Source organism: Hetaerina americana, unplaced genomic scaffold, assembly GCF_022747635.1.
Source record: "Hetaerina americana unplaced genomic scaffold, ioHetAmer1.1.p SCAF_439, whole genome shotgun sequence".
NCBI classification, from domain to species: Eukaryota; Metazoa; Arthropoda; class Insecta; order Odonata; family Calopterygidae; genus Hetaerina; species Hetaerina americana.
The window spans coordinates 115,482-128,474 of NW_027287029.1; the positions used below are offsets into that span (position 1 = coordinate 115,482).

General features: G+C 42.5%; 1 protein-coding gene across 1 annotated transcript in view; it reads right to left on the minus strand.

Moving 5' to 3' along the window:
• Positions 1–1,869, minus strand: part of LOC139692889 (AF4/FMR2 family member lilli-like) — a 106,847-nt gene extending 104,978 nt beyond the window's left edge. The window contains exon 1 of the mRNA XM_071591198.1: positions 1,398–1,869. Coding sequence (XP_071447299.1) covers positions 1,398–1,856 — 459 coding nt within the window. The 5' untranslated portion in view covers positions 1,857–1,869. The remainder of the gene's footprint in view (positions 1–1,397) is intronic.
• Between the last annotated feature and the right edge of the window lie 11,124 nt (positions 1,870–12,993).

Sequence of the window (12,993 nt, forward strand, 5' to 3'; positions counted from 1 at the left end):
AGCCATTCTATAAAGTCACTAATTGTATAGCATGCATACACTTCAATATTGTATCAGAGTACATTTCACTGAAAACTATAACAATGAGGTTGCAACTGTATAGGGTGGCCCCTGTCACATACAATCATTTTTCACATAAGTAACTTTCTCTTTCACTGTTCCTCCCAGTATATTAATTGTAATAACAGGGATAATTACACAAAAGACATCTTTCTAGCTTTAAATTTTGGTTGGCCTATGAGGCAAGCTTTTTCATTTCCAAAACAGACATATTATGCAAACAACATGAGCAAAATCCTTTGATGCATAAGTGATTTGTAAAGACTAAAAACGGAGTACAAATACAACCAGACTACTTCCCACACTAAATTTTTTAGTTCATCATGAAAAACACTTGGAGAACAAAGTGGCAGTTAACCTATACCCAATCATAAAATGAGATTTTTGCCATTTAAAAGAGAGTACATTTTGATATGGCTTCATTATTTTGTTCCCAAGGAGAATACAATGATGGAAATAGATAGGCAACACTAGACAAACACACCTCTTAATTATTAGCTTTAGCTCAAAAATCCTGAATGAAAATGATTAACATATTCCCCTCAGGAGGCACTTGGAGATCTGAGATTTTAAAGAATCCTGAAAATGATGACCGCTCAATAATTCACAAAGACAGAAAATTTTTCTTATATTAAGCAGTCACTTGCCGCCGAAAAGGCCAGTTTTTCTCAAACCATTAACACGTGATTCATATTAACTATATCCACATTGACTAAAAGTATGCACAAACAAGCAAAAAAATATTTAAAAATAAGGGTAATAAAGGGCTTAATTTTTGATTCCAGATCTCTTTTATCCAATTTACATCAATTTACCTTCAAGGCAATATAATCCTCTATTGATTGACAACAAGAGGTTTTGTTGCTTATAGAAAACAAACCTAATAATTTAAATAAAAAACTCTTATTGACCATATTGATATGTTACTTGCCAAAACATAATAAGGGTGTATTGTATGCTATGAGATTACAGTTAATATGAAAAGAATTTCATTTTTAACTAACAAAATATTAGGATAGTCATAAGAAACCTAGAGATTTGATGCCACAAAAACAAGAATTAAAATTTCATCACACATGACAAATTTAAGTCCATGGGTTGATTACACACAACTGCCTTTACTACCTTATAACCAAGCCCATTGTAATGTTTACCTTTATGCCTTTCAAAAAGTACCACGAAGCACTTAAATTCTTAGCGTCAGAAAGTTTGATTCATTCTCAAATATTTACAGCTATTTCACAGGTTTAAGTTTCCTGACCGCAATGAAAAAGAACAGAGAGAGAATAGGCAGGGTCCTCACTAGGATGAAAGACAAAGAACATAATGATCCTCACCTGTGGTTCCACATTGAAACGTGTTAGGCCCCTTCCAATTTGTTTTATCCTTGACCCTGGAGCACTCATGTGTGGAATGGAAGAGTTAGCAGGCGGGTGGGTGGGTGAGAGTTTTGATGCCCCATTGGCAACTATGGGACCGCCATTGGGACGAGTGTGGCTACCTCTTGAATTGTACTTGCTATCTATGGTGGGTTTAACGAAGCCACTGGGCATTCGGGAAGGCACTGATTGGTTCTTGCTCTCCACATGTGCCCTCGGAATCGAAGGCCTCTTGGGCGCTGAGAACTCGGGCGTGGGTGCAGACGTTGACAACGAGTGGTTGGAGGAGGCAGCTGCCAAATCAGACTCAGAGCTCTCAAAGGGCTGGTCCACACCAAAGAGGCCCTTGGGCTCACCCAGCAGGTGCGGCATGACGTGTTCAAAGTGACCCAGCTTGCGTTGGATCTCTTTCGTCATGCTGTCTGATGGAGTCACCTGGGGGAGAAGAAGAAATTAAGAATAATTTCAACCTAAAAATCAAATCAAAGGCAAAACCACAGCTAAATATACAACATAATCAAGCAGGGGTGTATGGTGAGGAATATGAGCACCAGATGAAAGAGTACATGAAAGGTACCCTAACAGCCACCGTTAGGATGTATGGCAGGGGGTGATTACACACCTGACTTTTGACACAAAATACTTCTCTCCCTAATGCTGTCTAACAATGTTATTGATTCCTTATCATCCATAGGAAAATTAAAATCTTTAATCTGTTCTACACTTTATCTATATAATTTTATTTACATGATCTCTCCTGCTTTAGAATGAATTTTCTCAGTTAGGGTTCAGAATGGGAACCTTCTAGAGTTCTCACTGAGACACATTGATAACACAAAAGGAGAATTCATTCCAATGTGTCATGATGAACATTACACAGCAACTTATGATTTATATTCTGCAATCACAAATGACAATTATTTTTGGCATGCTAATATAGGAGCATATTACCACTAATTTTCTTCCATTCCATTCATCTAGTTTTTTAAACCATAAACACATGGCCATTTCACCTTGACCAACTGGGAACAATAAACCATCCCTCAAATAAAGATGCATTAGCAAAATGAGTTCCTCTTTTCAATTAATCAAGTCATGGCATCCACACCAAAACAATCACATAAGTTGAAAATTCAAGCAAGACTCAGATAGTTTTATTTCAATAAAAAATGAGTTTATGAGATGAGGTCACAAAAATATTTGCTATTTTTACTAATTACTATTACTAATTTATGGGTTAAATGGAAGAAGGGACCATTTGGTCTCAATTTCGCCCAAATAAAGACCTCTTATCTATCTATGTAATTACTACTTCCTTAAAGTCCCTCCCCACAGAATTTATGACAGAAAATTAAAAAAATTCTCTTCGATAGGGTTTATTTTTTTGGGTAAACTGAGTCATACAAATGGGCAGCGCAAAATTTTATTCACTGCATTCAATATATATATATATATATATATATATATATATATATATATATATATATATATATATATATATATATATATATATATATATATATATACTATGTTGCTTACATGCTATATTCCTATGATCATAAATTGAATATGCACAGTAGAGACTGCATTGTGCAGAATCTCACTATGGCAAAAATTATAAATAATAATATCATGCAAGAGCAATTAGCAAATTGTAGCTCTAAAGAAGAAAGACAAAATTACCATTGGTTCGGTGTCACCAATGGAATGATTTTTTTCACTCATTCTGGTAACAATTTTGCCAAACACCCTATTTTTATACTTTTGAAAACCACTTACCAAGGATATCAGATAAGCATTCGAGTAATAAGTGGCAAAAAACAATAGCAAGACAGTATTTCAATAAATAATGATGCATGGGTAAATTGAAAATAGTTCTGATGAATGGAATGAAGGTTTTTAAAGGAAAGAAATAGTATGACAAGCAACCAGACCAAGGATGTAACGAAGAGATTTAAAAAGGGGGGCAGAGAGTTCCATTTGCCTGAATGACCATGGGGAGAATTAGAAATTTTGCACTTTAAACCCCTGATATATATATTTTTTACAAAACTTTGCAAACTTAATTTTCAAAAACTGATACCTTCAAATTTCAAACAAAACTAAATACTTCGAAGCGTGATGTTAATAATTTTTTTCAACTTGAATTCCAAAAATTAGCTTAAATCACACTGGGCCGTTTCTTCCACACCTTGCAGAATAATGCATTTCCATTCTTTAATTCATCGCGGGTGGGCATAATGATCCCACCTCGTTCAAAACCCCCATTTCGGGTATTTCATAGCACCAGACACAATCGCCTCGTGGCATCACAGTTCATAATCTCCATCCCTCCCTCCATGATCGAGGAAATACGCTCATGTTCCCCACCCACGGATCCACTTGGACGGACGATGGCCTACTTTGAAAGTGTGGATTACTTTGTTAGTCACGGCTCCGTGGAAACGCGGCCGGCACATGGCTTACCTCCCCTACCGACTTAGGCGGAAGGGCCCCCGATACTCCCCCGCAAATTCACACCGGGTGCATCTCGGACGTCGGATTTTAATTATCATTTTACCCCTCTCGCGATTTGACTTCGAGCCTCTTATCAGCGCGGGAGGGGGCGGGAGTGGTCGAGGGAGAGGCGGGGAGGGAAATAAGACAATCCCCGCTGCACTTCGCCTTCGGAAGCGCGGGGGAAGAAAATCATCTTGGCAGCCGGGAAAATGGGGTAAGGGTAATAGGATTGGATGCCTTTGACAGCTAACTTTCGCGACCTCGCATTCCCTGGCTCGCACCCAAATGAGCGGTATCGTCGCAGCGGCGCGTCTAATAAAAGAAGTGTTTGGTCCCACCCCTCTCTTCTTCTCTCCCGTTCTTCACACTCCTCGAGGCCCTCTTCAGATGGACCGATTCTCGTAAAGGAGGGGAGAGAGGAATCGCCTCCACTCCAATACCGACATCGATTCTCTAGGCATCGACGACGTCATCAGTTCCGCGCCACTGTCGAGTGGTTAACGTTTTTTCTTATTAGCAGTTATTTACCGCGTTTCGAAAGGTTTTTGAAAGACCCTGACAGTAAACACTGCTGTACTTCTGAATCCTGACTAACAGGGCACAATTTATCCTCAATCTCAATACAATATTATACAAGGGCTCATTCTCTAGCTCAGCATACCATCTTTTTTCCAATCATTACGTAAAAGATACCTCATTTTCCTCCCCCTACCTCACCTTCCCAAAATTCGTCCCATGTCATCATCTTTAGCATCCCACTTCCTCTCATTATTTATTTCCTCCCTCCACTTTCCCTACCTTAGAATTTCTCCCATAGGCTTTCTCTCTACCCCTAGTATGCCCAGAGCTTAATCGTCGGTTTCCCTTTCCGCCCATCTTATTTTCTCCATCCTTCTGCAAACAAACCATTCAGAAGCCTCCAAATTGTGCTTATCGTCTTTCCTCAACGACAACGCTTCCTAGTCATTTATTTATAATCCACGAACCTCTTTTATCTTTTTCTGCAGGGGCAAGAAGGATTATCGGATTCGGAAAAATTGGTTCGTGCTCTTTTATAGTCACAGAAACGTTCAATTCGACCTTCCGGGTCGGAAATAGGAAACAAACAACGCGAACGCGACACAAACTAACCAGTCATAAGACTGGTTGCGAAGGTCACACACACAAAACAAAAGAAGAATGATTTGAACACTGTGATAACCACCACCAACCGTAGCAATCAAACCGAACGCCGCGCAGCCGGCGGTTTCCCAGAATGATCCGATACCCGAAAATCAGTGAGCTTGGGTATAGCTGAGGGTGCCCAGAGGTATCAGCCGGAATCGAACCTGAGGCCTCCGGTCGGTAGCCCGTAGAGTGCTAGCCATTCCTCACCCACGATATATATGATGATAGATTGCATGGATACTGTGTAGCAATATTTTTCCTCATACAAATACCGTAAACTCAATATGCTTCCAATTCGCAAGTTCGCAATATTACCCTACCCCCACCCCCCCGGGATTTCACGTCTACAAGCTGTAAGAGGGGTGCGGCCCAACCATCAAAAAGCTTTATGCTCAGTTCTCGCTAACAATAAGATGGAAGTGGGTGGCATCAACACTCGATTCTTTCCCCGAAGAGACACATTTCCTGGAACTCTCTCTCTCTCCCTCTCTTTCAAAACACATTCAAGAGTTCGAAATTCTAGGAACGTTTGAGGTCGAGGCTCTCTCTAGAGCATTGACAAGATATGGCCATTAAATCCATTACGTCACTCCCGTCTCAGGGCGAACGGCATATCAGGGCATAGTAGGTTAGTCGACATTAGTCACGTCAAAAGATTTTCATGACAGCATCAAACGTCTTCTTACAATGAAGTGTAACCCGCTGAGGAATTCGACGCTTGAGCTCCCCTCTGATTACGATTTCCGACGGCACGTTGGGGGGACAAACCGAGGTCCGGCAAAGTTGGCAACAAAAAAATTCAATGTGAAGTCATTTTTAACTTTTGGACTGCTTTTCTCTAGAAGCAACACCGACGATGGGATCGCTATGCACCCCTAAGAAAGCCGGTCGTCTATCGTCCAGGAACTACAACATCCCCGACCCCCCGATGGCTTCCTACGATGCTAGAAGATTTATCTGCACCATGTTTAGTCTAAATCAATTCCCTTTTAGGCGGAAGGGGGTGGGGAATGAACGCGGGTGGTGGCTAGTTCCCACAAATCAACGACCGTCTTCGAAACCGGTTTATAAGACTCATCATGTGGTCTCAATGAAGCCATAGAGGAGTCGTTTGCTCGCACGTGATACTTATTATCTTCAGCAGCCCTTTCTTTTGCCCTAGTCTTCAGAAGGCGGTTATCGATGGCGTGTTGGTTACCATTTGCCATTGAAAACTGATTACTAGGTACATCATGTCATCGTGTGAGAAAGTTTTTCCCGACCTTTCAGGAGATACAACGCTTATGAAATGCGGAAGTAAAATAATTGACGAAAGAAAATTGCGATTGATGCACCCAAGATGCACCCGGAATCAATCACCCTGAGTAATGTATCAATTACTCTGGGCGATTACGCATCAAACTTACCAAAATGAACACATTTACATTTTTTTAAATATTTTGAAATCTAACCCGGGGACCTTATAATTTTTTTGGATTCAGTGTTTTTTTATTCATTTATGCCAAGAATGATCATAAATTATGATAAAAACACGAGAAATCATTTGATTTAAAAGACAGAATTGAGAGATGAAGAAGAAACTGACAAATGTATTTTCCAGAGTGGAAAAAGTCCTGAAACGAGTAGTTGAAAAAAAAGACTCGTACATCAATTCATCCGAAGATCAAGTAAAACCGATATTACACGTTTTAATATAATTCAAGACTGTCAAAGATGATGAATAACCATTGTGACTGATGGATGTCAGGATGGATGGGTTCCCGTCAATAAATAAGAAATATTATTCACTTTCCGCAGGGGGGGGGGGGGAGGGCTTTATGACATAAGGTCCAAGCATCTTGCATTCCGGATTATATAAATCCTGTCAGTCGAGAAAGGTGTAACGAGGGAATTACGTTCTTACATGTAATTTTCCCCAGGCGGATCACTTCGTGACATTTGCGAGCGGGAGTTAACAGCCGCATCAACTGCGAGCTTTAAAAATCAGCCCAGTGCTCTACATACACCGAGGTACTCAATTGGGAGGAGAAGGAGAGAGATAAAGAGAGAGCGGGGTAGGCGATGGGAAAAGGTACAGCGTAAGGCACAACAAATTCTTCCTGCCCTACTTTGACTATACGCCGTCGCTATTCGCGGTTACTACGGTCGTTTATGATGCACCCAACTGTTGGTGAAAGTGTGCAGGTGGCTGTGACGAAAAATGAAACCAGCTACATACTTTAGAAAGCGATAACGACGTGTGACACAACCCTTTGCAACGGCGAAAAATAAGTAATTTGTCGAGCGATCAAAGACAACATTGGACGACCTTGTGATAAACATCGCAACGAATCAATACTTGTTTCAACTTTTTTACTTAAATACCAAACTGTTTTATCATTCCGTGACAGGATTATGAATAAAATATTCCCAGAGTATTCCAATAGAAAGAAATATGAACGACAAATTTAACTTGGGGCACAAATGAAGTGGGTTGATTTTCACGTCGTAGGGCAAATGCAGGCTCTGCCAAATAGTTCTATCGCGTGACTTCCGACTTGCCGATATTCAATACGCTGGAGAAATCAGCAATGCGATAAGAGTGGTAGCGAAGACGCATACAACACAGATAGGATTTGGTTTTCGATTGACCTAAGTGAACACACAAACTGCAGGGGACTTCAAAATCCACCAAGCGGGTATAATTACCCCAAAACACTGATTTCAACATTTATTTATCAACCGACAGAAGCAGCAAGGTTCAATTTCTTCACGTAAGGGAACGTGCACCATTCTCGCGACATCTTCGGAACGCTCACTGACCCACCCACTCAACCCCATTTCCTTCTTCACGAGTGACAACTATTGCGTGAATCCAACTCAATTGCGTGAAAATAATTGCCGTTTTATCATGCTCTCCCACTCCGTATACTTAATTGACACCATTCCTGAAATTTACTTCCCTCTCAACAGTCGATAATATTTGTAAATTCATTTCTGCGCGATTTCTAATTCAATGACGCACTGGATGGCCCAGTGGCCTCAATTTCACCAGCAGGGACACCCTCTAAGCAGAGCCGAAAGAATCCTCACTGCGTCTATTATTAAATCCGGGAAAACCGAAAGCACACGAGTTTTCACTTTCCGTGTAGCTGGACTGAAATGTGGGAAATTGTCGTCTTCGGCGACGAAAAAAAAGCCCGAAAAAACGGGATTCCAACGGTAACGACTAAGGGAAAAAGAAAGAGTGTGAGTTTCCCTCACTGGAAAATTAATAATGGAGACGGGAGCCAACGGATAGCAATTATTCCTCTTCTCGCACGCAAGTGCGTTGATCTCACGACTCACGCGCGATCGAAAGGAAATCCACCTTTCCACCTTTTCCTGCCCTGAGCGTCCAGAAATAAACACTATAAAAACTACTACTACGAAAGACACGGTTCAATATCTTCAAGACTATATGTATAATAAATGCAATACTGTAACACTGACAACTATTGTTGGAATAACTTAAGACTGGAACCGAATAATCTACCGTCTCACAAATGCAAATAACATATACTTCGCCTTATTCCGAAGTTAACTGCTTCCTTGACACAAAAATATATAACCATAAACACAGTTATCAAACCGAAGGTCGGTGTGGTAGGTGAAGGTAGAGTTCATCCAGTACTTAGCCCGATGTCGTGCGAAATTCACACATTAGGTTAGGGCGGCCAGTTCCTTTGCCTATGCCGATTATGGTTTCACCAGAAGATCTGGTACCCGAACAGTCACATAGCTTTGGTGGAGCTGCAGGTGCCCAGAGAGTTGCCTGGGAATCGAACCCGGGGCCCTCCCGGTCACTAGTCCAACCCTCTACCCCCTGGACTACAGCGACCCACCCAAATAATAATTTCTAATAATAATTATGGGACGCACGTACTAAGTATTTTCTGTATTTTTTTATGTTTTCTGGGCGGACTTCAATTGCTTCAGATTGAAATTTCTATTAAAGGTGATTTATGAGAGTATACATTTGGCAATCCAATGTTTTACTTGTTAGGATATCACCATACACAAAATATTTACCAGGTACATTCCACAAATATTCTCCCATTACAACGCGCGTGAACAAGGCGATCAAATGTCACGGATAAAATGAAGCAACTAAGAAATGCAAAATATCGCCATAAATGCCAAATGCAAGCTTTTCCTGGAAGAGCGACCACGGAAACATTTCCCCTTGTTTAAAGTGATCCCACTGCCGGTGAGCTAAATCGCCGGGTCGAATTTCAGTAACCCGTACGACTCACCCCGCGGGGAAAATACAAAATTGACTGGGATTAAGAGACGAAGACGAGAAAACGGAGAGAGAGAGCAAGGCTAGCATGAAACCTGTCGGCTGACTGGGAACGCTCTCAACGAAAATAGATACTGGGAAGCTTCACCCATTGAAGGCAAGATTTATATACCTCTCCGCTGACCGAATAAATAAGTCCTGCTTGGACAACACCGGAAAAGCTAAGGAAAAGAAGTTGCACAATCGGGCTGCAAACATTGTACAGCATGGACGGCGGGTTTCGTACGAACATTCTCCGTATGCATCACTCTTTATATACTTTGCCTGCACAACAACTCGTTTTAACCGGAAACGAAGGAGCATCCGCGCTGCGGGAATCGACGCCTCTCATAAAAAAATTCGCAGACGAATCACCGGTAGTTCTTTAGTTCAGTTCTCTCATTATAAGAGAGAATACAAGAAATACCATCTTTAAAATTTTTAAGCACAAGTAAACAAGCATACCGATTTTTTTCGTAAAATAATGCTCATTAATTAATTACCTCAACCAACTACTCGGAGGAAATTATTAGCTATCAAAGGGTCAATTTGCCTTGGAGATGAGTTTCATTCACGAGCATTGGGCATCATCATTGAGCATTGGATCTGCATGAGAATGAAACGCCATTTTTTCGGGGAAAGTGGGAAAGGAACACCAAAAAGAAGCCAATAATTTTCATAGCGGACAAATTCTGTTATAAACACATTGAAAACTTACACTACACGATTATCAACTTCGCATAACTGTTGGGAAAGATTGTGACCTTATTCTGCTCTCCAAAAATCATGAATGGGCTCGGAATTTCATCTAACATTTCATGAATCCAAGCCAGACGGGATTAATTAGGGGGAAACAACGCGATTTTCTCCCCGAAACTTCATAATTAATCGAACCTTGCCATTTTCCCCTGGTGCGAAAAGTCTACAGCGAAAAAAATAAATGTATGCTATCACTTAAGGCCATCAACAATGTTTCCCACAAATACCTTTCCCTCGACTCTCAGCATGATTCCCACGACGTCCAGACGAACGCTTCAATCCGGCAAACACATTTATTGCGAACATTCCCACGCGAAACGTGGTGGAGCTCGAATCTGAGCAACCCCTTCCTCCCCACCCCCTTCCACCCGGCGTGCGAATTTTGAAAAATGAAAATTGATTCACAATACGGGAGATTACCGTTGCGTCACCCCCCGTCCTCCCACCCGCGAAAACTTCAAAAATCTCCTGCAACGGAATGCACGCGAGGGGCGTCCATCTGAGAGCAGAGACCTACACAATCCATCCCGTCCTTACCGCCTCCCCCCCCACTGGCACGGCGCGGCGGCTCGCGAGCGCCGGAAACCGCCCATAACGACGGCTTCGTTTCCGGCGCGGAAGCCCGCAGCCTTTGAAAATGAAAATCATCCTACACGCCACACACCGCGGGAAAAGGGGGCTTTTGCAGCGCGAGCGATGCTCCACTTCCCGTCGCTCCCATCCCCGGAGTCGTCCTCTCCGGGATTTGAAATATACTGCCATTTCCGATGCCCGATTTGCGATATCGAGCAATGTGATGCATCCCGGAACGGCGTCAATTTGACTTCATTTGCGAATCATTCGTACCTATTACAGCTTGATTTGGACAACCCCCAACGACTGTTTACTTCTACGTATCACGAGAACTTTCTCTTGTAAGGCCTAGTATATCATTTCTTTCTTCAACACTTCCATAATTCGGCCCGCTATGTCACTTTAAAAGTCGACTCAAGCGTAAGACGAAACATATAAAGGGAGATGGCACAAAAAGACATTTAGAGGGGCATCTGTTTACGCCCTAGATACGATATCTGGCGGGTTACAAATGCAAAAATCGTAAAACGTTTCAATGAAATCGCAGAAAATACGATAGCGGCAATCTGACTAGGACAGAGGGGTATTACGATATCTCGACGTTGAATCGATATTTTTCGAATCGACTGCGCATAAATGGTAAATTTATGTTAACTGATATACTGAGGGACGATAACTATATGCAATTAGACGTTATGGACGTTAATGTCCACATTCGATACAGAATATACTAACGAAATTTGATATGAGAGCTATAATCATAAGACGATATGTTCTTTTAGTAAATCGAACAATATAGTCATAATATTTCTTATTTTTCTAATATAGAAGATGATAACATACCAGATGATTATCCCCATTTCGATACATCGTCACCAACTCGGTATTTATCAGAAATAGATGGTCGATTTGGAAAATGAATATCGTACGACCCATGATGAGGGCGTGAAAAACGAAGGCCCACATGAAATATGCGATCTCGCATATCGCACTGCGATCTTCAAATTCGAACTTCGCACAAACCTAATTCCTCCGAAACTCCGAAGCGAGAGAGCGAAAAATAGCCGAGGTCGGGGGGAACTCGGCCGCGCGCACACATACACGAGGCGATCACGGGATAAAAACAATCCTTCGGGACTCCCGATTTATATTATTAGCACCGCGGCAAGACCGAACCAGGGGGCCAAACCTCACCGAATGACACCGCGATAAACAGCGGTCATCACGGGGGGATTTCGGTTAATGGGATTGTGTCGAACCGCCGGGAGGGAGAAGGGGGGGGGAGGGGATAACCGCGCGGGCAGGCGCGCCCGGCAGTGTGCAGTGGCAGCTCCGGGGATCTCAAGGCCGGCGAGGCGGAATCCCAAAGCGCAAAATAAGAATGAGAAATATGGTTTTAAAGGGAAAGGAGGGGGTGGGTGGGGAAGGTACATAATCCGAGGTGAAACGCTTTTTCGAGAGCCCGTGTAAACATTGAGGGCGGGGGACTCGCGACAGCGCAAATGGAAGCCCTTCGCGTGCCTTTTGTCACTGCGTCTCCGACCTCACAGCTTCGCGCCAGGGTGGACGCCATGTTTACACGAGCGAGTCGACGAAGAGACGAGCGGATGTGAACTCCCAAGACGAACGAGTTCCTGGGCGGGCGAGAGCGGCAACGTCGACACGAAATCCCGGAATATTGAATCGCCACGTCAACGGAACGCGATATAATGCACGTATTAGTAGCCATAAGGGGAGGCGACCAAAACCCCGAGGTCTTTGGCGTAATTAAGGATAGGTGGGTAATTTGGTTGGTTGTGCAATTTAAGGGTATGGAGGAAGAGTAGAGAGAAATCCATCGTCGGAATTGAGCCTATTCTTAATAAAATTAAGACGCCAAGGGGTCCACACAGAGTAACGTCCCATCCGAACGACAGCGTAGACCACTTGAAATGCTTCTCACATTGCATCCAAGTAGGGATCGGGATATCCACAAAAATTTCTGCCACCACTGAGTTTCGAACCGAGGCCCTCGGGGTGGAAAGTCAGTAGAGTGGTAGAATAGCCAAGGGACGCGATACTCGTAGGACGGATGGCCTAGGGGCGAGTGGTGAACTCAGAAGAACAAGGAATCAAAGCATCAATTCCCCAAATATATTTCGCATCAAAAATATGTTCATGCCATTACGGATGCGATGCTACCCTGTGTACATTCGATTGTCATCGCGTTTTCCAGGAACACGACTACCACAGTCTATATAATAACCATACCGCACC